The sequence below is a fragment of the Elgaria multicarinata genome, chromosome 2 (genome assembly GCF_023053635.1).
Source record: "Elgaria multicarinata webbii isolate HBS135686 ecotype San Diego chromosome 2, rElgMul1.1.pri, whole genome shotgun sequence".
Taxonomy (NCBI): Eukaryota; Metazoa; Chordata; class Lepidosauria; order Squamata; family Anguidae; genus Elgaria; species Elgaria multicarinata.
This window is the reverse complement of record NC_086172.1, coordinates 167,680,868-167,705,900: the sequence shown is the minus strand read 5'-3', so window position 1 is coordinate 167,705,900 and position 25,033 is coordinate 167,680,868. Positions and strand designations below refer to the sequence as shown.

The window sequence follows — 25,033 nt, the reverse complement described above, 5'->3', positions numbered from 1 at the left end:
TTTTCTATTTTTTAAAGATGCTCGTTTCAGGAACTCAAATGACGTGAAAGGAAGAATTTGGAGAGCTTCAATAAACTCAAACATTGCATGTTTGACCAGCCCTAATCAAAGCCACATTTCAGTAAAGGAAGACGCAAGGTGGAATGCTTTAGCTACCACCACCCTCCCACCAGCTTTTCTGTCTCAACTCTCCTTCACCGCGAAAAAGCAGCAGGTGGGGGAAAGGGGTTAAGCTTCATTGCTTCTCTGCTGAAAAACACTGACTCCCAAAATGCCTTTGACTAGAAGAAGCAGCCGTAGGGATTTTAATGGAGGCATCTGTGCATAGTTTGGTCTTTCATTGCCAAGGTTCTTACTGCTTACTCTTGGTTACTCTTTTGGAGTATGCCTATCGATGTGTAACCCCATTGGACTTCTCTCGAGTAAGCTGTTAGGAATGTGGCCCATGGAAGTAGTTAAGCAGTTAATATATTAATTAGGACTGTCACTTGATTAAAGAAATCTCAGTCAATTGTATGTGTTTTAGCCCATTAATCAATCAATTAAATTACTAGATTAAAACTGCATACGTTTGCATACAAATAAAAATAACAGTTTTTGGGGGGAAAGGCATATTCCTTACGTTTTAAAATTACTCTCACAAACGCCATCTTGGAAGAGGCATTTCCTGTATGGGTAAGAGAGAGAGAACACGAAATGTTTCTTCTGTGATGGTACCTGCCATCCTGTTTTATTAAGTACTTCTATTAAAAACAATTTTAAACAACATTTAAAAATCTGCTGTTTGGTTAATCAGGAGGCACCTTTTTAATCAATCATCAGGTTTTTTAGTCGACTAATCTAACTGATTAATCGACCAAATGTTTCAGCCCTAATATTTGTATAGAAAACATGGGGGGAAATCATGTTCACCATGATCTGAAAAAGGAAGAGTACAAAAACTGAATACAAACCAAGCATTCTGAAATTTCATAATACAACCTTTCCAATAGATAAATGTTCATAAAAATATCTCAAATCCTAAACCATGAAAAAGCAATTATAATACAATTTATTTTTTTATTTTTTTGTTGTTCTGCTACATAAACCAGCTTTTCCGTGAAACAAGGAGGCAAATTCAGGTATGAAAACATAATTTACTTATTGCTTCTGCTACAATTTGTTTTTTGTTTTTACATATAGTCATAAATTACACTATACAGTATAAAATATTTCATAGGAATACATTTTACGGTCTGTTTAGGTTTGCTGGTTTCAATTCTAGCAACAAATACAAAATCAAGAAAACAAGTCACAAATGAACGGTAAAGGCACTTCCGCTTTTCAAAAAGAGTTGGTTCTTAATAGTTTTTTTCTTCTGCTGCTTTATTAGAAATCAGTGTGATCTTTGTACAATTCCTAGGTTGCTGAGGCACCATAAAGGTTTAGAACATTCTAATTCCTCGACAGCTTCAGGCTTTGACAACATTCTTCGTCGCATTAAGTCTTCATGCTTCCACCTCCACTTTCCAATACACGTATTTCCTCACCATCTTTTGAAAGTTTGGCTCCATCTCAAGTCCCTTTGCCAAACCACCTTCAAACTTCCACTTCCCGCGCTCCATCCTGGGTGTCACAGATCACTCCGATATCAAAGCAGGTGACTATCATGACGTGCGACTTGCACAGATTCACACACTGCTCCAGTTCATCAGTCGCTTGTTCCAATGCCTCCAGGTAATCTTGCGACTCCTTATCAAGATCAGGGTCAACCTCAACTGTTGGCGTAATGAGAGAGAGAGAAGCCACTCAGTATCCAAGCAGTCAAAACTGTTAGCACTGCACACCTGACGAATGGCCTGGGCACCAGGAATTATATCAGACTGTCCACAGCCATTGCTCACCCTGGGGCGACATGCCGTACAAGTTGCATCAGGAGTTTGCAGTAGGAGTTAGCTTCCCTTAGGCTTCATCTTCAGCAAGCAGGATGAATAGGGTGACCATATCAAAAGGAGGACAGGGCTCCTGTATCTTTAACAGTTGCACAGAAAAGGGAATTTCAGCAGGTGTCATTTGTATATATGGAGAACCTGGTGAAATTCCCTCTTCATCACAATGGTTAAAGCTGCAGGAGCTATACTAGAGTGACCAGATTTAAAAGAGGGCAGAGCACCTGCAGCTTTAACTGTGGTGATGAAGAGGGAATTTCAGCAGGTTCTCCATATATACAAATGACACCTGCTGAACTTCCCTTTTCTATGCAACTGTTAAAGATACAGGAGCCCTGTCCTCCTTTTCATATGGTCACCCTAACTATGAAAGCAGTATATAAAAGGCAGGAGCCACACCAAGCAGGATGTAGTGGTATGAACGTGGTATTGCATTTATATACAGCCCCATAACCGAAGCTCTCTGGGTGGTTTACAAAAGTTTAACATACGCTGAGTTTGTTCGTTTTTAACGGACCCCAGAATAGCTGTTTTGATAAGGTTACTGTGTTTTTATGCTTTTTATGTTTTCAAACTTTGTATATTTATTTTTAATGTTTACTGTTTTTAACTTCTGTAAACCGCCCAGAGAGCTTCAGTTATGGGGCGGTATATAAATGCAATAAATAAATAAATAAATAAGGTCTGTGTCAATGGGCCCCAACAGTTATCAGTGCTCTTCAATACCGTTATAAAGCAGTAGTGTGGCTCCTGCCTTTTATACTGCTTTCATAGTGCAATATCCTGCTTGGTGAAGATGAGACCTTAGTCTTCTGTGGAACTGGTCACACACACCCCTTCCACATTCTTGGAGATGCATCGCAGAGTGTGAGTGGGAATGAGAGGTGGGCCTAGTAGCAACAAACTCAGCCTATCTTGTGAATCAAAAGAATAGCCATGCCAATGGGACATGAATTTTGCTCTATGGTTGTTTATTTCATTTTTGTTTGATGATGGTTATTATAATAGCAAGCACCCAACTGTGGAAAACCTCTCAATGTCAAACAAAAACTTCATTTATTAATTAATTTGCTGTTATCCCCAGTGCCTTGCCACTCAAGCCAGGGAGAGGATATAATCAGATGGAATAGACCAGCGTGTAGCCATATTTTGTGGAATTCCACAAGTGCTGGGAGCCAACCATTCCCTGAACAATGTAGCATCAACACAAAATGGCTTCTTGAGGACATACTCACATGGGGTTGATGGTTGAGGAAAAGAATAGGAATAGGCAGTTCTCACAATGACACATATAAGAAGTATCTCTAATGCTTTTTAACTTGTTCAAAAATGGTCTGGAATTAACAGTGAGTTGTGAGGTGGCCAAGTTTGATGATAATAGGGTGACCACATGGAAAGGAGGACAGGGCTCCTGTATCTTCAACAGTTGTATAAAAATGGGAATTTTAGCAGGTGTGAATTGTATGCATGCAGCACCTGGTGAAATTCCCTCTTCATCACAACAGTCCCGGTAAGGGACCAAGGGAGAGGGGGGCCTTACCTGCCTCTGCCCGCGGTCCGTCGGCACAAAGGAGGCTCCAGAAATTATGTATTTGCAGCCACCATGTACACAATGGGGAAAATACATAATTTCCAGAGCCTCCATTTTTGCGCACAATGGAGGTTCTATACAAGGGCGGATGGGCTTGCAACACTGGTTACTCACCGGACCTCAAAACTCGCACAATGGCACGAGGTGGGCATCCAACGAGTCAAACGCAGGTGAGTCTGTCCAACCCTAGAAGTATCCAATGTGACCACGAGTGCTCATAGAAGTTACACTGCACTAGCATACAGGACCTCTAGCGCAATGCCAATAGCATTAATTGGCATGCCAGGATTGTTTGTTAATTGACATGACCCATAGCGCAAGCTAATATACTACTGGCATTGTGCTAGAGGTCCCTTCCGTTAGGGCAACGTAATTTCCATTGGATACTGCCCACTGTTGTTATCAGCCCCCAAAATACTCACACTCTCCTTGCCACTTGCTTGGATCCAACATCAACCTGCACTTCGTTTCTTCCAACTCATCCTTCAAGAGTTCGTGCTTTGCCTTCACTTCTCTAATCCGCTGATGGCGCCGCTCCAGAATTTTCAGCTTCGTATTAAAATATATCAGGCCCTTTGGGGAGACCAAAAAAATAAAAAAAAAATTGCCGACCTGTGACTCTTGCTGGCCATCTGCCTGCTTCTCCCTCTGCCCCCAAATCCTATAGCCTTCATCATTCAGCTTCAACTACTAAAGTGCAGCACAAACATGCAACATTAAACAGCGGAAGGGTTCTCTCCCACCCTGCTCCCTTTGCTGGAAGTGGACTTTCATGGATGCTAATCTAATAAACGCGACATGCTACGAGCACTTAAGGCATTTTATTGCCATTCCTTGAGTTAATGTACTTCCCCATGATACTCTTAAATTACAACCATATGTACAGAAATTGTTTTCTCTCCCCAGTGCTAAGAGTAAATATAATTTAGTTAGGAAAACTAAAACGGCGTAATCTGGAGGCAGAACTAGAGATTCCCAAGCCAACGTTTGACTCGCGTACGAAGAGGAGGCGGGACGGGCATTCACAAGGGGAAAAGTGCAGGATGGGTGCTTAAGCTTTTCTCCGGGTGTAACTTTTCCTCTGTAATCCCTGCCCCCAAGCGCCTTTCTCCATTTGATCAGGAAAGGCAGGATCATACCTGAATGTTTGTGGTGGGGATGGAGGGGGAGAGTGGCTGCAGGAAAGGTTGCAGAGAAGAAGCTAAGGGCCGGGGAAGGGTTATGCAGCCCCCGCCCCATGCCGCTTCTCCAATACAAATGCTCCAACATAATTTTATTTATTAGATGCACGTAGGAATGTATTTATTTATTTATTTGGCTTATGAATCACCCTATAGCTAACGCTCTCAGGGCGATGTGCAAATACACAAAATAAAAACAACAATATGCGTAGAACTCAACTATATAAAATGACAATTAAAATACAATTTATAGCAGTGGGAGACTGAAACAACAAAAGCAACGAATAAGAAAAGATCTAAAATATTCACGGAGATAAAAAAAGTATTACTAGGCTGTTAAATAAGTGTGTGTGTGTGTGTGTGTGTGTGTGTGTGTGTGTGTGTGTGTGTTAAGAGGCCTAAGATAAAAGGTTTTTTATGCACACTCTTCCTGCCTACAGCCTCTTCCATGCAACTGCACGCCACTTTGGCCTAATCTACACCAAGCAGGATATTGCTATGAAAGCGGTACATGACATGTGTCAATGGGCCGCAACAGTTGTCAGTGCATAGTGCTATAAAGTAGTAGTGTGGCTCCTGCCTTTTACATACCGCTTTCATACCACTTTCATAGTGCAATATCCTGCTTGGTGTAGATTAGACCTTTGTATCCCCTCCGTCAGAATTTGCTCCCCTTTCCTCTTCACACAACAGAAGTAAGCATGGTAATTACGAATCCTACGTTAGCTGTCTGGTGTAAAGCAGATCCAAAGACAGGACTTACCTTTTCAACATCCTGGAAAGGCTGTTGCAAAAGGAAACAAGAGAAAAGTTATTTTTTAAAAAGGGTATCAAACTTATGTCTGCCATTCCTGTCACCAACTTAGAATTAACTGGATTGTTTTGCCAATTACAAGTAAATTAAACTCACACCATCTTGAATTTAACAGAATTCTAACCGGGATACTTTATGCCATTTACATAAAGAGTTAATGACCCTTTAGTGAAGAAAGGGCCATAAAGTTTCATCAGGCAGGCAATGATTATAAAGCCTTCTCGTAATGTATTAATTGATATTCTCCACTCTCCCCATCAGCTACGTAAAACACAATTAATGGCAGGCAGCAATTATTTTCGATGGGCAAGGCACCCCAACGTATGAAAGGCACACACAAAAAGAGGATAGCGATCATGCGCCCACTGCAGTCTGTTCTTCCCCCCCGATGCCACACGCCAGCGTGCGAGCAACAATCTAGCCTTGTACATGGTGTGTGTATAATTTAAATTGTCCAGTGTTGCCATAAAATATGTGCTGACCTCAGTTTCTTCTTGTCTGTGTCGCTGTAGTCGTTCCACATCATCAATCTCATAAACTTTAATTTCAAATGGCTCTTTCAAAGTGCCCGGCAAGGGTGGTAGATCAACCCACTGGCCGGCAACACTCTGCTTTCTCCCCAGGGATGCAGAATCAGGAAGAGGAGCCGGGATCAGTCGACGGCGCTGGAAACCTGAGATGAAGATGGAGGGGGGAGGAAAGGGAATGTGGTCTCTTGCGCATTTGTCTCTAAACAAAGCCATATACGTCCCAATCCATCCAACAAGAACATCCAACTACAGGCCATTACCATTTACATGCTGTATCTATTTATTTATTACATTTATGTCCCACCTTTCTTCCATCGTGGAACTCAAGGTGAATGCATGAGATTCCAAGAGCTCCATCAGACAAGCGTTTTATCGCACGCTCATTACTGGGCACTCATGGATTTCCGCGGCTCCCTCTCACAATGTCTCGGCCTCCCGCCCCTTCTAGTTTTCTTTGCGCCACAAAAAAAAACACCCCAGTAAGTCCAATTTATTTTAAAGATGGAAGTTGCCGCTATCTCCTGCTGTGTGCAGGAGAAGCAGCGCGATCAAAACAGCCCACTGAATGGGCCACGTGCAAATTGTTTACTTCCTCTTTTAAAAGAAGCGACGGTAAGGAAACGCGATTTCCCCCCATGTGATGACAGTCCAAGTGGTCTCCCCTCCAAGCACTGAGCAGTCGCAGACCTGCTTAGCTTCAGCAAGGCGGCAGCCTCATATGCTTTCAGACAATGCCCTGGGATCTATGGAAAAGCCAATGCTCAATATTCCCAATGTTCTCTCATACCCTGTAGTGTGACCATGAAACGGAACACCAAACGGGGCTTGGGCAGGTTGGCGCCTTACGTTAGAGCAACATTTGGCCACTGACGGAGCTACTGGTCCAAGGATTTCTCCCCTCCCCCCGCCCACGCTGCCAATATTTTGTGAAGCAAGATACGTGATGCGACATCACCAATGGAGTGAAGAGCAAACGTGGAGATTTACGCCTCAAGGACATCACGTCACACATTTTGTCCTCGTCATCAGTATGGGAGGGAGGAGGAGATGTGGGCCGCTGCATGAAGAATTATTTTTGTTTCTCCAAAATCAATGGAGACTGATTTTGGTGGCTTCAATTTCGGTGGGAACCAGTGAGAACTCTAAAGGAGTTATCCAATCCTATACAACCTTGATGTATAGGATTGTAAGGCTTACACATGCTTACTGCACATGGGATGTACTTTTGAGTAGATCTGTACAGGACTGCACTTTAGTCTTATACTCACTAACCTGGGATTACATCCAAGTGAACTCAATGGGGCTGACTTCCAAGTAGATAAGCCTGGGATTGCACTGCTAGTCTTCCCGCCCGCCCCTAAGCTAAAACCTAGAACAACTTCTGAATATATTAGGAGTGTCAAAGCACTAAAGCACTCCAAAAGGTAAGCTGCAATTTATTGACAGAGGACAATTCCAATTGAGAAAAAGGAACTGTTTGTCATTTTAAAAAGAAAGACCTTATAAAGCATTTCCTGGGGCAAAACCAAATACAAATCCATCAGCCTGTAATACCTTCTCAATATGTGTGCAACTTTACACAGCTGTTAATATTGATTTGCAGGAGAGACTTAAGAGGTTGATGTGCTATGAAAAGAGAACAGCTGTGAAGGCTGAAACCAGGTCTTTAAATGGATTGGTCACAGAATGAAGCAAATTGCCACCAGGATCTGGAAGTACACCAAGATGCACTCACTCACGCTTAGGTATGTGTGTGCATGAACACACACTAGGGATGTGCGAATCAGCAAAATCTGAGCTCATCAAAGTTCTCTGAATTCCATTTTGAAGCTCATTCCAATTCGTGTCCTATCAGATTAAGAGCTTTGGGGGGTTTTCTGTTCGCATGAAAAGCTGTGCACGTTTTCCCAAATGTATAGATCCATTATACTCGTCTTTGAAATGAATGTGTTCTTCTCCCATTGATTAAAGAGCATTTGTGCATTTTTCAGAAGTATGTATTCTTTCCGTGTGCATTTTTCAAATGTGCCCCTTGCCGTTGGACTCATTTTGGGGGGCCTGCGAATTGCACTGCAAGCTCCAAAATGTACAAACTTCGACTGTAGATTATGTCTAAGTAGGAGATAGAGAACACGCAGCGCACTCGCCCCATAAGTTCACTGAGCGATGCTCGGCCGGCCCTGTTCTGGGGGCCGCCCCGGCTGAGCGCTCATTAAAGCACACTTTCCACCATTAGTGTACCGGAGGAATTGCGCACTTTCCGGAAAACGCACTTTGCCTCCCCCCGCACCAATTGTGGCCTTAAAGGCCCTGTTAAAACCTTGGATCAAGAGGGTCTTTAAGGCCCCAATTGGCATTGGAGTGGGGAGAATGCGATTTCCCCAAGGTTGGGGAAAATGTGTATTTTTTCCCTCCAATCTAATGTCAACCAACACTATCAGAGTAGAGGGGGAAAATACGTGATTTCCCTAACCTTAAGAATTTCATTTCTCCCCCTCTCCCCTGCTGATGGGGGCATTAATATATCACCGCAATACCTGATGGAACGCCTCTCCCAACATGAACCTACCCCATACACTGCACTCAACATCTAAGGTCCTCCTCTGAGTGCCTACTCCGAGGGAAGCTCGGAAGATGGCAACAAGGGAGAGGGCCTTTTTGGTGATGGCCCCCGACTGTAGAATGATCTCCCTGATGAGGCTCACCTGGCACCAACACTGTTATCTTTCAGGCGCCAGGTCAAGACTTTTCTCTTCTCCCAGGCATTTAACAGCACTTAAAAATGCTAAGTTTGTTTTTTAACGGACCCCAGAACTTTTTAAATGGATACTGATGTTTTTATACTGTTGTTTTTTATGTTTCTGATGGTTTTTAAATTTTTGTATACTTTTTAATGTTTACTGTATTAACTTTTGTGAACTGCCCAGAGAACTTCAGCTGTGGGGCAGTATATAAATGTAATAAAATAAATAAATATTAAAAGCCCTTTTAATAAGGCCTTTAAGGCCCACATCAGCGGGGAGTGAGGGAGAGACAAACACAATTTCTCCAACACTGGGGAAATTGCATATTTTCCCCTCCTGCATTAATGGCAGACTCCATTAATGCAGCAGGGTAAAAGGAAAAAGGGTGTCAGTCAGGGCGGAACCCTTGGCGTTGAGGTGAAAATCCACCAGGGACACCCGCCTGGGCCCATGAGGGCTGGACGCAGGGGCGTCCACTGCCCTAGTGGGCCCAGGAGGATTTTCACCCCATCGTTATGTCTCAGTCTGTTTTCAATCCAAACTGGGCAAACCCTGATCAAAAATAAACTGAAATGAATTTCTCATACAACCCTAATATATAAACACACATACACACACACGAAAATTGAGTTTCCATTTTTAGTTATGTAGATGATGATGATTACTAAAGAATCAAGATGGATCAACCTGAGTAGTACAAAATAATGTATATGTTTTAAAAAAGTAAAGGCATTTATTTAGGCAACGTGTCATAGACTAGAGTAAGTTACCTTATACCTATAAGCCATTTGGGTGGCAGCAATATTGTTATTGTTCTCATTATTGTTGTAATAATATTCCTTTTCCTATTAGGAAGCCTGCTTTTACTGAAAAAATGAATAAAAAGTTGGGGAACAGCCACTTTAGCAAGACATGCCTCAAGACTACGTAGAAATGGTTTGCTCTCTAATCTGGCTTGTCCACGATCAAGCTAGATAAACCCTTAGCCATTTTTGTCAAAAGTTGGAGGGGGCCTGCTAGACTGAGCAAACTCTTCTGTGAAAGGAAGCCACTCGGAACTGATTACACTAGTCAATCTCCAATCTATTTCTAATTTCAGTTGATTGTCTAAATGTGCTGTAAAACTAATGAAAGCCTTAGGTTTGTAGTTAATTAGCAGCATTAATCACAAAGTTTAGCGCATTGTTTTTACCAAATTCTTTTACATCACTTTAATTTTCACTTGGGGACCTGCCAATCAAAAGTCTGCATGAAAGTCCACTAGAAAGATATTTTGTTAGCTTCCAAATAAACACAGCGTCTTAGAAGCAGAGATGGAAAGCTTTTTCACCCCAAGGGTGAAAAACTGTCCAGAGGCCATATACCAGAAGTGGTTGGAGATAAAGCCACATCCACTCACTCTGCGTTCACATCCATCCATCCACACACATCTCCTGTTCATACACATCCATCCATCAATACGTTCCCATCCACATTCACTCTCTACCTTTCTCTTTCTCACATGCCCCCATGCACATCCCACGCACATCCATCCCCAAATCTGCCCCACGCATATGCACCCACACATCCCCCCATGCACAGCCATCCACACATCCCCTCCAACACACACACACACACATCTCGTTTTGTTTCAGCAACAGGAGACAACAGGGAAAACCAGACAGTTTGTGGGTTTGCAGGGAGGGAACAGAATGAGCATCAAAAATCGGAAAAGGAGATATTGCAGTGGTGCTAGCAACTAGAAAAGACTGAGAAAGGCTGAGAAAGGAGAACTGAGGCTGCAGTGAAGGGGGTATAAGAGAGCCAGCAGCAATAACTGCAGTTCCTCTGTCCTTTCACTTGGAACAAGGCAGCTTTTGCTGCTGCTGCTACTGGAGACTAGCAGAGCTGCACAACTATGTGAAGAAGAAAAAAAGATGCAGGGAAAAGTCTGAGCCCAGGAACAAGCAGAGGTGGTTCTGAGGTGGCAACTAATACAGCCCCAGGCAGGAGAAGGTGAGGAAGAGATGGTGGGGGAGAAGAGGAAAGAGGAGTATCTTAAAGCGGCCTGGAGTGAAAACTGAGCTCAACAATTGGGGGATCAGGCTTAGAAATCAATCAGTGGAATTTATTTCCAAGTAAATATGGATGGGATGTGGGCCAATATCTTAGGAGCAGTGTGCTTATTGCTCCTCCATGGCTGCTTCCCACACAGCTCTGTTAACATCAGAATACAAGGTCATCTAGGAAGAGCTAAGAACATGGTTATTTCCAATACCTTCTTGAAGGTGGGACAATGCTGCTTTGGGAAACATCAACCCCTCCCATGTGATCTCCTATTACCAGAGTGCCATGGGATAGGGCCACAGTGGAACAGCAATCACACCTCTCTCCCACAATGTAACAACTGGCCCAAAATATCCGTCACTGGCTATTTAGGGAGTTAAAAGCACAGATTTGAAGATCAGCATCCTTCATAAGACCATACATCAGCATTCACTAACCTGGTAACCTCAAGATATTTTGAACTTCAGATCCCATCAGCCCAGCTACCATGGTGAATGTTTAGGAATACTGGGAGCTGTAGTCCAAAACATTTAGAGGGTACTAGGTTGGGGAAGGCGGGCCATACATGCTGGTGACATGCCTCTTAAGCTAGAGCCAACGTGCTACCTACCTAACTTTATCCAACATCTTGTTGACCTCATGATCCCAGAGCGCATGGCTTTGACTGGCTTATTTTAGAAACTTTTCAATCTAAGATAATGAACATTCTGACATTAGGGTTTATTTTTGTGTTACCTGTGGATCTTTTCTTTGGGGATTTCAAACTTCTCATGCGACCTGGTGAGGACATCCCGCTTTCACTCATGGAATCGTGAGCTGAAGATGCGCTGCCAGTAGCTTCGCTGTCACGGATCATGCTTTCATAGCCGCTGCTGCCACCGCTATGGTAAAATAGAGCTGTCCTACCCATCGCTGGTGGTAGCTCTCCGCTCAGGACGCTGCTGTTATCGCTTCCATGCCCACTGCTGTAGCGTTGAGGCCTTCTCGGGGCAGTTATCTTGCTGTATGGAGATGGCAGCACCAGGACCTGCGACTTCTCGTCACTTAGATTAATTCCACTGTCATTACCGCTGTCAGAGTCTGTCGAGCCCCGGAAATGGCTCATCTTGACTGAACTGCCTGATGCCAGCTCATTAACACGACTGTTGGCTGCCCTGATGGCTTGTTTTGTTCCCATAATGGTCCCTCGGCCAGGTTTACTGCTTACCCCTTGCACGGATCGTGGAGTTGCTTTCCCACTCAAAGGAACCCCAGAGGTCTTCCCAACAGACTGAGCTAACGATTTCACAGAGGAGCTCAGAGACTTGGACCCACTGGCCGAAAGGCTGCGGCTCTTATTCCCGTTGGCTAGAGCCTTCTGGCTTGCAGCACTTTTCGCCTGGCTGTTTTTGCAGGGTAAAGGTGTGGTGTACGATGGAGGTGATGTCAGGCCAGAAGTGACAGGAGGAACTCCTAGCCTTGGGACCAACCGACCGTTTCGGCCATTGCTAATGCTGCCACTGCCACTTTCCCTAATTGGATTCCCCTTGGATCCAACAGACGTCAGACTATCACATCTTTCAAGGGACATGTGGCTCCCGTAGTGATGGGCAGCTTCACTTTTTGATGTCTTGGCTTTCAAACTTGACGTTGCTTTAGGCAAAGAGTGGTCTCCTTTAAGGTTACATCGGCTACTGAGGTTTTCAGCCGCACATAACCCACCTCTCAATCGCAAATCGACCTCATCCTCACTTTTTCCTGTAGTGGCCCTAGCAGGGTCCAATCCTGCAGCTTTGCCCCCTCCGTTTGTTATCCCGCCATTTTTCTGCTCAAGGCTGGATTTACGCACAGGGGGCGTCGGAGGTATTGTCCCATTCGGCCTGGGTAACATGCTGGGTTTTTGCAGTACGTTCTTCTTCTTCAGGCTGCTGGTGGCAAAAGCAGCTTCAGAATTTCCCCTGCTCATACCTTCCGTCGCAGTGCCATTGCTGTGTGACACAGGAACCACGCCCAGCGTGGTGGCTCCTCTTCTGAGCTGCGGCATTTTCGTGATGGCTTCGGATTTTTTCGCAGTTCCGCTGGAAGACTTACAGGCCATTTCGCAACCATCTACAACCCTCTGCGAGCACGCAAGCATCGTTTGGGATTTCGTTGGCCTAGCCAAGCTGCCAAATTGTTGAGCGGACTTCGCCGACGGCTTCTCAGCACTGAGCGTTTGCGTGTTTAGAGATGGCAGCAGGGCTGCAGCATGTGCTTCCAACTGACTGTCTGTACGAACCAACCAGGGATCTTCAAACATCACATGCGGCTTTTGCAGTTCCTTATAACTGAGGGTGGTGGTGGTGTGATGGGTCGAAGTTGAGGTAGCTTTCGTTCTCCGAGGAAGACTGGAATGTAAGGTTTCTATCACCAGTGTGTTTTGAGAGTTGGAAGGCCGAACTTTTGCTGGCTGATCGACGACACAAAGAACACTTTCTGTCTGAGATGCTTTGGTTAAGTCGGAGTTTTGAGGGCTTCTGCTGACCCCTACCAACGTTTTGCTTGAATTCATGCTCTCGCCCTCCAGCTCTGAAAAGCAAAAGCCGCTATCGTTCAGGGCAGCTTTCAAGGGAACGGGGGCATTAGGAGAACTCAAGTTAAAAGGCTCCTCGGATTTGCTGCAGCCGTAAGAGGACTGCACCAGGAAACCATCACCAGACCGGCCTGCATCGCTCCCGACTGTACAGATGCTGACTTCGCTTAGCCATGAGCTGATGGAGGAACGTCTACTACTGCTGGAGAATGGGTCTTCAGCGAAGGGCACAACAATATCAATGTTCACACCAGTGGCGCTTGCCTGGGAGGTATACGCATCAAACTCATCGTTAATACTGCTGATGATGCTAACTGGCCGAGACCCGGACGCGAGGGCCTGCAGAGAGCAGTCGCTGTTAAAGCTGATGATACTGGCAGGCCTCCCATTATCCAGGATCCCACTGATGGACAACTCTTCAACCACCGTAAACACAAGTTCGTCTTCGCCGTTGAGCTCCACCGGCTGCTGCAAAGTCACCGTCGTAGTCAAAATATCCCGGTCAAAGCATTTGCCTCGGAAAGAAGACCGGAACCGATGCACTTCTATGCCGTCTCCTGGGTGTTCTGTGTTGTCGGTTGCCAAAAACGGGCTTCCTTCAGTGTTCGGTTCGGATTCACCAGCCGCTTTACTCATCCCCACCGGCGGGGTCCTGACTGCATTGCTGTGGTCGAATTTGAAGTACGTTTGCTTACTCTTCAGTGGAGACTCCTGCTGCTGCGGGGGCGGGGGTGCAGGGCTGGGCAAAGGCCTTTTCACGTACGAAGGTTTTTCTATCACAACCAGTTCAGCAGCACCTTGGCTCGACTCTGGATCCCCGGCACCGTTACATGTTGGTAACTGGTGGGGCTCAGTAGCTGCCTCTTTCTCCCCATCCGAATCCACCCTCCTTGCCTCGGGCTTGACTTGCTGCTTGGTGTGTTCCACTTTCGAGGGAGGTGCCTTCTTCTCAGGGCTGCTGCCATTGTGCTGGAAATAAAGGTTGTGCCCCTTCTTCGGAGGGCCCGTTTCCTGCAAAAGTGGCTTTTTAAATCCTCCGGGAGGAGAGGATGTTTTGGGCTTAGACTGTCCATTTTCTGCACTCATTGGGACCGTGCCATTGGAGGATGCAGCGGAGACCTCCCCGCAGGGAAACTTAGCGGGTTCCTCGCTTCCGTCGATACACTCCAACCTTTCCTGCAACTCTGCAAAAGTGTTACACTTAAAATGATCTTTGTCAGAACTCCTCACAAGACCAAAGTTGTCTTTGTTTCTTTTCTTGTTCAGGGAAGGGATTATGGGGACAAACTCTGGAGGGCCTTCATTATCCGTCAGCTCCCGGTCCGACAAAGCTGTACCGTTGGGACCTACGTAGATGACGGTGTCACAGGACTGTTCGCTGCTGGACGAATAATCAGGCTCGCTGGAAAGATTCAGTACAGGAATGTCAGGATCAAGAGCTATGGTTCTCGGATGGAAAGGCCTCAGATGAGGAGGTCTTCGTATATGGCCCTCTTCACATGAGCTTTCTCCTCCAGATGAACTGGATGCATACTGTAAATTGTATTTAAAACACACACACACACACACACACAATTAAAAGGCATTTTTAACATTAAATGCTAAAGAAGGCAGGTTAAGAATCCCTTTTTCCTATTTCCTGCTCCACACCCTGCTAGAAACAGTTCCAGTGTAAAACACTTATGAGAAACTTTTAGAACAGGAATGGGCAATTGAGTGGTCTAGGCTTATTTATTTATTGCATTTATATACCGCCCCATAGCCGAAGCTCTCTGGGCAGTTTACAAAAGATTTGCGATTGAGAGGTGGGTTATGTCGGCTTGATTTTCCACCCCTTGAATCCCCCCAGGGGCACACTCCTGCTGCCACACCTTAGCAACAAGCTACTATGGAGACCCCAAAGGGCCAAATTTGCTTGAAAACAAGGTGAATTTGGCACTTTTGAATCCCTTTAGCGGCTTGTTGCCAAATTTCAGTAGCAAAGCACTGATATAGTTTTGCATCAGAACTGCTGAATTTCAGCCGTATGGGGGTCCCAACAGTGGTGGCAGCACTCACAGCCACAGGGCCCACATGCAGCCTCTGGGTTGCGTGTTGCCTACCCCTGTTTCAGAAGGTTAATATATAATTGCATTGATTACTGCTTTAAGGAAAAGACTTATCTTTGGTTCCTCACAACAGATTCAGGGCACTTGGTTCTTTCAACTTACACAGAAACTGTGGTGATCCATGAGGGAATACCAGCAATACCCCAAAAGCAGGCGAAAAGGGATCAGGCAATGTGTGGCATAATCCCAATGAAGGAACCTTGCACAAAACCACTTCACATCGAGGAGGTATAATTTCACAAAGTACACAGGCTGTAGCCATGTGATTCCACCAGCTTGCAGAGCATTATGATTTCTGGCTTGATCAGTGGTGTGCCAAGACCAACCTCAGCTGGTGTGCAAGCTGGTCTGACAGTGGGAGACCATGAATGTGGTCAAACAAGCAATGAGAGCTAAGACCATCATTCTGGATCTGGGAGATAGTGACCAGGTTCACATGACACACCACGGCTTATCATGGGTTATTTAAAACCCGTTGAGTCATGTCACCCATGGACACCAAGTCTGATATGCAACACTAGCTCAGAGGTTGTTGTGATGTGCAAACCCAACAAACTTGGGTTATGCGAGGGTTGTTCAATCCATGCTCATGAGGTTCACACAACATGACAGCTCCTGAGCACGAGTTGCATATTCATACTGGTGGCTATACACATCCAACATGCACTGCAGCCTCAATGGCCCCATTCAGAAGACACCTTAAACTACGGCTTTAACCAAGGTGAATAAGGCAAAAAGACTTATTCACTGTGGTTAAAGCCAGGGTTTAAGGTGTCTTCTGAACACGGCTTGGCTTTCTGGCTTAACCACCATGGTTAAAGCCAAGATTTAAGGTGTCTTTTGAACGGGGCCACTGTGAGTTAAATAACCCACGGTGGGCTGGCATGTGATACCAACAGACCCCAGATAACAAACACTGCTTCATTGCACTTGTGCACCAACCTTGGATTTCTTCTTCCTCATCCTGTGGATACGAGAAGCAAGCTGAATAGTCATAAGACTTTCTGCATAATTTGCTGGGGAATCCGAGATGTGAGCTAGCATGGTTGTTCTACAGTTGATGTTCCCGAGGGATTCTCTCAGCAGCATTGTCAATTTGTTGTCCCTATGGAACACGTATAAATGAGGAGCTGCAATTATTTACAGTTCTTTCGATAGGCTAAGCATGCTATGTCTCTTTGATCACAGGCCTATGCAGGGAAAATCTCAGCCCCACATTAAACCTGCCCATGATCCTTCAAAAAGGAGAATGCAATCTAACTCTAACTCTGCTCAACAGAATCAGCAAATGTTTTATTTTAGAATATTTATTTTATTTTATTGCATTTATATCCTGTCTTTTTCTTCCAAAGAATCCAAGGCAGCATATATAATCTTCCTCCTCTCATTTTATCCTCACTATAACAATCCTGTGAGGTAGGTTGGGATGAGAGTCTGTGATTCACCTAGTGAGTTTCCATGTCCAAGTGGGGACTAGAACCCGGATCTCCTGACTCCCAGTCCAACACACTAACCACTACACCACACTGGCTCTTAGACTATTTTAAAATTATTCTTATGGATGGACGAATTAGTCAGCTTTGATTTATTCTGTATTCATTTTTTAAAAAAAAAAAAACAACTCACTTTCCGTTTCCTATATGAAGAAATTTGCACATTTTGTTAATTCATATAAAAAATAAACGAAAGCGAAATTCTCGCCCATCTGCACCCACCAAGTGCAATAGGTACAGCTATACCCAACATTGGGAGGACCATGTTGTCCCTGCTTTTAAAGGTGAAGTGACTGTCAGAAAAAAGAGATGGCCAACCTAATTCGGCAGCTGAAATGGGTGAATACACAGGTATTCCAACCCAGACTTTTAAGAACTAAACATTCAAAGCCCTGAGTGCAGTTGGACAAATCTGTATCTTTCAGTTTCTCCCACATTATTTTTAAAAAATCTCAAGTTTTTTTCCAACAACGATCCGAAGTAAATTCTCACTCATTCCTACACAAAACTGGATGGGGAAGGTATGCCTGCTAACCTTATAAGAGACTCAGGAAGACAAACTTTCTCAAAATAATGTTCCTTAAACTGAGCAAGCAACTGAAGGAAGCAACTATATGTATGTCACTCAGATGCAGCAGAATCTCTTCTGGCCACTTGAAGGAGAAACAATTAAAGTTGGAAATGCATCACATCTAAAAGTCCATCATTTTTAAGGCACCATCTGGCACCGCCAATAGGTAAGCGAGGAGGCTTTGCAAAGCAACCTGGAAATCAGGTCAAAGGCCATGAGTCTGACATGGGTAGGATAATTCACTTACTTGTACGGCACATGCTTGGCGCCATTGATTAAGGCCAGAATGACGCTGCCCAATGCAGACAGAGAAAGGCAGAGGGAACCGCCTCCATCTCGACTCTTGCTTAGCACCTTCTCACAGCTGCCTAAGTCAATGAGATGTAAACGGCTGCGACCACCTGACACTGAAAAGCAACAGTAACACAAATTAGTCACTGATTTTGTGAACTGCCTAGATAGCTTGGGCTATTGGGCGGTATAAAAACGTAATAAATAAATAAATAATAAATAAATGATCGGGATGAGGAACTCAACTACGTCCCATCCATCAGATGCTCACCCCCTGCCATCCTCCCCCACTTGTCTGGCCGTGCAAACTCCTTCGAGGCTTAGCAGCTGTCTGTTCTCGTTCCGGAAATTATTCATTTTCCCCCATTATGTAAACGGGGTCTTTAAGGCCGCTATTTACGCAATAGGGGAAGTACGTAATTTCCAGATCCTCCATTGTGGCGCGTAAGGGAGGCTCCAGATGAGGGCAAACAGCTGCCGAATGCTCGTCGGGCTGCACAGACACTCGGAGCACGGGTCCGTGACATCCCCACTCACTGATCCAACTCTACTTGAAAAGGCAGAAACATTAAAGCTAGGGAAATTAAATGTTGATGGATAGATGAATGCAAACTTCAGAAAACAGATATTATTAGCAAATGATCCAATCACCTGGGCAGCAGCCAACAGTGCCATTCCGCTAGCATAAATGACATTGTGCTAGTGGAAACTAGACTCCAAACTATGTACAAGAGGCAAATTCAATTAAAGTTATGTTGGCGCAAGTGTGGTTGTGCAAGCTCATGCAATGGAAAGATTTGGCGGAGCTCTGCTGGCACTATTTGAGTTTGTGGAATTACACCAGTGGATACAGCTGACAGCTCCACAGTAAAAATAAATAAATAAACAAAACAGATCACTGGGCTGTTACTTAAAAGTAGCAGAGTGGGGATAGGGTTGGGTGGGTTATAAAGTAACACAGAAACTCTGAACATCCACGCTGTATAATCTGTTTGATTCTTGCCATCTCAGCTTTATGGCAGAACAGAATGAAAATTAAATAGGGAAAAACGCAAACCAAAAATTATCCCATGTATGTTATGGACTGAGACAAAAATGAATAGAAGTTTTAGAACAAGTCTGTGACTAAGGCAATGAATACAAAACACCATTAAAGCAAACCTTGGGTTTAAACTTTAAACTATATTTCTTAACAGTACATTTGAACTAGTAATGGGTAGCAAACCTAGCCAAGTTAGAAAGTCCTAAGAAAATTAATGGAACAAAGCAAAAGCAACATTTTATGAAACAGTTAGGGAACCTGGATGTAGTTGCTCTGAAAGGACTGGATGGCTGAATCATGAGTGCTGGTCTTAAAAGTTCCAATGTAGTTCCATGGTTCACTTGCTCAGAAATCAGATTAAGGACTCTCCATATTCTTGGGGTAGGAATTCTCCTACAGAGCTGGTAATCCATTCAAGGAGGAGATGATGGGCAGTATCCAATGGGGCTCTTCCATATGGCGAGCTCCACCGGTCCCAGCCCATTTGTTTCTGGAAGGGGTGCAACCTGCCCCTTCCAGAAATGAGGTGCGGGTCTCACCCCTTCCAGAAACAAGCCTTTCCACTCTTCCCAGGGGCTTGCCTCCAGAAGTACTACATCACCACCACAAGCAGTAGGGGCTGCTTGTTGACCAGGACCAGCAGAGTCAGTCGTGCGGTGCTGTCCATACACCCAAACACTCTCATCCACATTCCAAGTCCAAGTGAATTGCTGGGCTGGGTGTTTTGCTGCGCATAGAATCATAGAATAGTAGAGTTGGAAGGGGCCTATAAGACCATCGAGTCCAACCCCTGCTCAATGCAGGAATCCACCCTAAAGCATCCCTGACAGATGGTTGTTCAGCTGCCTCTTGAAGGCCTCTAGTGTGGGAGAGCCCGTGACCTCCCTAGGTCATTGGTTCCAATGTTGTACTGCTCTAACAGTCAGGAAGTTTTTCCTGATGTCCAGCTGGAATCTGGCTTCCTGTAACTTGAGCCCATTATTCCATGAGAATGTGCATCTGTTGATGGGAAATACACATCCCCATCAGGGCCACCACTTGCTATGTTTATCTAGAGGACCTCTCCTAGAGCTGGATTGGGGTCAATATAACGAAATCCAACATGGCATAGCAGTTAGGGCAGCCATCACCAAGCCATTGAGCTCTTGAAGTTTTGGATTACAACTCATTCCTGACTTCTGGGCATACTGGATGTAACTGATGGAAGATGTAGTCTAAAACATCTGGATGGTACCACATTGGGGAAGGCTGGGTTACAGTGTTCACAGTAGAACAAAGGCGATCTAGGGTCAAATCCCCTCATGGCCATAGCGACTTTGGGGTATTGGGATTTCCCAAAATGGAAGTTCAGAAGGTGACTTGAGATCTGCTTCAAAGCCTTCTTCGTTAATATTAATCAGCTCCTATACTGATTGTAGGTTTACAATGCAAATTCATGTTACTTTTTAAAAATCAGAGCAAGAACAACGCGAAGTTGAGCCGCATCAACGTACTTCCCCCTTTCCCGGTTTTCTCCATGCGATATTGATATATATGGAGGGTAAAGAACATGTGAGAGTTCCTCCGATCCTCTTCGTCGCATTCCGGTTTACTGGTGCTCCTAGCTGCCAGCGCTGCGTCGAGGAAGAAGGCAGCTTTCTCTGCTGTCGGGGCCCTTAATTCACTTTGATTTTGAAGCTAGAATATAAACAAGAAAACAACTAATTAAGATGGGGTGAATGATCCCCCCTCTCTGAACAGAGCGAGCCTCGAGGGTGCTAACAGAAACAAATATGTACACTCTGGGACTGGGGATTAAAAATGAAAAAGCAATTAAAAATATCATCCTTAAGAAATGGTAGAATTGTTGTCAGATAAAAGGAATTTTTTTTAAAAAAAAAAAATGTCAGGAAAGAAAGGAAAAGCCAGACCTGCCCTGAGATCTTATACCTGCGTTCCGCATATTGGATCTTCTCGCAGATAAACCCCCGGAGATTGCCCATCTTGAAGACTGCCGGTGGCTACTTCAGCTAACAAATCCTGAAGGTTTTCATCTTTCCCACTGATCTCCACAGCAGAGACTCGGATTGAGAAGCGAGTCCCAGTCTTCTCCTTGCGCTCGTTGATTAGTTTGAAGAGCCATGAGATAGCGCAGGGCACAATGCCGAGGCTTTGCGTGGAGTTATCTCTTCCAAACATTGTGTAGGATTTTCCTGGAAGGCAAGGGAAGAGGAAACTTAAATCGGCCCATCCAGTATAGCCTCTGCTTGCCGTCCAGCAAAGAAGGTGAAAAACAGAGAGGCCGTTATAGGGGTGCATGAAAAATTCACTCCGTCGAGGTATTTTTTAAAAAGCATCTATCCAATTTGCATCTCCTGAACTCTGCAGCAAGCGGAGACAGAGGCCTAATCTACACCAAGCAGGATATTGCACTTTGAAAGCAGTATATAAGAAGCAGGAGCCACACCAAGGATATAGCTGTACAAAAGCAGTATATGGTCTGTGTCAATGGGCCCCAACAGTTGTTAGTGCACTTCAATACCGCTATAAAGCAGTTGTGTGGCTCCTGCCTTTTATATACCACTTTCATACCGCTTTCATAGTACAATATCCTGCTTGATGTAGATAAGGCCAGAGATAGGTTCTGAAACCTGCTTTTTTGTGAGCTTTCAGGTACAGCTTGTCTTGGGGGGAAGGAAAAAGGAAAGGAACCTCTCATGCAAGCACTGAGTCATTACTGACTCTTGGAGAGACACCAGCTTTCGCTGACGTTTTCTTGGCAGGCCTTATAGCGAGGTGGTTTGCCGTTGCCTTCCCCGGCCATGATTACCTTTCCCCCAGCTAACTGGGTACTCATTTTACCGACCTCGAGAGGATGGAAGGCTGAGTCGACCCGAGCCGGCTGCCTGAAACCAGCTTCCGCTGGGATCGAACTCAGGCAGTGGAGAGAGTTTCAGCTGCAGAAACTGAGAAGGAGGGGATTTGGCCAGAGCAGAATGAAGGCCCCCTCCGTCCTATCCTGTTTCAGTGCCTATCACCAATGGGAACATTCCCAGAGGTAGATTTACACCTGTGGAACTTTCAGCAGGTGTACTGGGGTGGACATCCCCCCTCTCCACTGATGGAGCTCTCTCCCAGGTAGAAGTGCAGTTCTCCCCACCTTAACCCTTATTGGTTGGCTGCCTGAGGCGGGGCAGCATTGCCCTTTAAGAATCTAAAGTATTTTTCCAGTTCTGAAAAGTGAGTTTCCATGGTCATGAACTCCAGTATCCACTCTACTCCTACAAATTTCCCATGGTGCTCCTCCCAACTGGCGTTTAGGCGATGGGCTATGAGCGGATACCATCTGGCTTGCAGGAATATGACAGAGGGTCCCCAAAAATGTTTGAAAATGCCCTTAGATTATAGTTAATGCCGCACACTTTAATAGACAATGGGAAAGAGCAGATGTTTTAAAAGTGGCTTTTACATTTTTTATTATTAATCCTTTGGTATTTACTCAATTAATTTCTCCATCTTGGCTAACTTTCCCCCCCCAAAACCAATTAATTTCTCAAGGCCCTTTGGATCTTTTGCATTTGGTCACACCTGTCCCTACAAAAGCCTGTTCCTGAAGAAGCTAATATATATACACGGCTGCTTTTTACTCTTTTCTCAAAAGAGAAAGAAACACACAAGTTAAGGTCCCAGTGTAGAAATAAAGCAGGCGAAGTTTGCAAAGCTAATTAAAAAGAAATTCTAATCTATTCATATACTCCAGGTTTATTGTTCCAAGAGCTGACAGCATGTAATTACCAGGCTGACATAGTAATTAACTGTAATGAATTTGGGAACTCACCAAGCTTGACATGGCCAAAGCAAAAGATGCAACCATCTGCACCATTCACGACAGACTGGATGACTTCTGCTACTGTTCCAGAGCACACCTCAGCCTAGAAGAGAGGTTGGGAGCCAGTTACTGAGCATGTATTGGTATGTGCTTTATCATGCCTGTGATGCGAAAAGAATGGGTCCAAACACAATGTTTTTGTACATTTGACAGCATTAGTCGTATTATTTTAGTGTCTCTATTCCATTTTTCCTCTAATAAAAGCTACTATATAAGCCTGCAATAGTTTCCTATCCCATTACCTGGCTCCCATGGAGTATCAATTTTATGACCTTAGTAACAAAGGAAATGCTATCCATCGGAGCGCAGAGCTAATATAATATCTCATCCGTGCTTTCTCAGTAATAGCAGCAGATTCACTGCAAAGGAGCTCCCCCAGCCGTTGGATTAGGAGAGGGGGATGAATTCAAGAAGCACCAATGGAAATTCTGAAAGATCTCTCTTTTATCTTACCTATGGGAACCATATCCACTGGAAGAAAAGAGAAGAAAAAGAGGAGCATTTTGGACAATGAACAGAAGTGATTGCTTTTGGTTCTCATCTGTAGGGGCAGCCGCATATAAGGGGACAGCATAAGCATTTCCCCACGGGGAAGAGTCACATCTCCTCAGTTCAAAGGAGGGAGAATCATAAAAAGTGCAGTGCCAGTGTGGTGTAGTGGTTAGAGCATTGTACTAGGAGTCGAGAGGTCCAGGTTCTAGTCCCCACTTCACCATGAAGCTCGTAGACTCTCAGCCCAACCTACCTCACAGGGTTGTTGTTGTGAGGATAAAATGGAGAGGAGGAGGATTATGTAAGCTGCCTTGGGGTTCCTTTGAGGAAAAAGGCAGGATAGAAATGCAATAAATAAATACATATGTGCAAGTTACTAACATTTGACCAATCTCTCTCTCTCTCTCTCTCTCTTGGATTCTATGCGTATGAATCACTGCCATCCAGCTGTATCTTTTCCTTAGCTAGATCAGGGATCCACCAGAACAACACAACACCTTCTGCACTAACTGTGAACCGCCCAGAGAGCTTCGGCTATCGGGCAGTATAAAAATGAAATGATAAAATAAATAAATAACTGTGTTCGACCTGGTGTAGACAAATCATCCTAATCTCTTAACCATGGTCAGAGATCAAGAACATCTGATGGGCTGCACACTCTTTTACATCAACCCTCCCTTTCTTACACACAAATACCTGCCACAGAGAGCCTTAACCACTGTTACAGGTTACATCTGCATATATCATCTTAAGGCAGAGGTGGGCAACTTGTGGCTCTCCAGACGTTTTGGTCTAGAACTCTCATCAGCTCTTGCCAGCAGAGCCAATGTTGAGGGATTAGGCCTTTGACCTGTAAGTGGTTCTGTTGGGTTGGGTACTGGCTTTTATTTTTAATTCTGGAATTGTTTTATTGCATTTTAATGTGTTGTTTTATTGTTTTACTCAACATTAATTGTGCCTGTAAGCCACTGTGAGGGCCAGTTTTGGTACAAATCCAATCAATCAATCAAGAGCCAGTAAGGTGTAGTGGTTAGAGTGTTGGACTGAGAGTCGGGAGATCCAGGTTCTAGTCCCTGCTCAGCCATGAAATTCACTGGGTGACTTTGAGTCACTGACGTGTTTCTACACCTGCCTTTTTTCCTGGGATCATCCCTGTGCATCCTGATGACACACAGGGGATCCCAGGAGCAGGCAGGGACGATCCCTCCATTTTCCTGGGATAATCCAAAGGTGTAGAAAGGGCCTAATTCTGAGCCTAACCTACCTCACAGGGTGGTTGTGAGGATAACATGGAGAGAAGGAGGACCATGTAAGCTGCCTTGGGGGTTCCTTGCAAGAGGAAAACGTAATAATAAACAAACAAACAAATCATGGGAGTTGTAGGACAAAATATATGGAAGGCCACAAGTTCATAGGCTAATCAGGTTCCCTCCTAAACAGCATTTAAATGGATGCTGCTGTTTTTATACTGTTGTTTTTATGTCTCTGAATGTTTTTAAATTTTGTATACTTTAATGTTTACTGTTTTTAGCTTTTGTGAACTGCCCAGAGAGCTTCAGCTGTGGGCAGTATATAAATGTAATAAATAAATAAATAAATAAATAAATAAATAAATAAATAAATAAATCTAGCTTCAAACTCTGGTTTCCAATCATCTGCTGACCTTAACCCTGGTTAATGTTGACAATGGCCCTGTTCAGATAACACAGTAAACCATGATGGTAAAGTGTTTCGAGCTAAATGTTCACATGTCGTGTGAACCATTCCTAATCATGGTAGCTCC

At 44.5% G+C, this 25,033-nt stretch overlaps 1 protein-coding gene across 1 annotated transcript in view; it reads right to left on the bottom strand.

Moving 5' to 3' along the window:
• Nucleotides 1-436: 436 nt before the first annotated feature.
• KIF26A (kinesin family member 26A) overlaps nucleotides 437-25,033 on the bottom strand; it is a 171,412-nt gene continuing 146,815 nt past the window's right edge. Inside the window, exons 7-16 of the mRNA XM_063118120.1 lie at nucleotides 22,708-22,801; nucleotides 20,820-21,082; nucleotides 20,384-20,567; nucleotides 17,805-17,964; nucleotides 16,436-16,598; nucleotides 11,570-14,918; nucleotides 5,997-6,187; nucleotides 5,464-5,484; nucleotides 3,942-4,092; nucleotides 437-1,757 (exon numbers count right to left, since the gene is read on the bottom strand). Coding sequence (XP_062974190.1) covers nucleotides 1,579-1,757; nucleotides 3,942-4,092; nucleotides 5,464-5,484; nucleotides 5,997-6,187; nucleotides 11,570-14,918; nucleotides 16,436-16,598; nucleotides 17,805-17,964; nucleotides 20,384-20,567; nucleotides 20,820-21,082; nucleotides 22,708-22,801 — 4,755 coding nt within the window. The 3' untranslated portion in view covers nucleotides 437-1,578. The remainder of the gene's footprint in view (nucleotides 1,758-3,941; nucleotides 4,093-5,463; nucleotides 5,485-5,996; nucleotides 6,188-11,569; nucleotides 14,919-16,435; nucleotides 16,599-17,804; nucleotides 17,965-20,383; nucleotides 20,568-20,819; nucleotides 21,083-22,707; nucleotides 22,802-25,033) is intronic.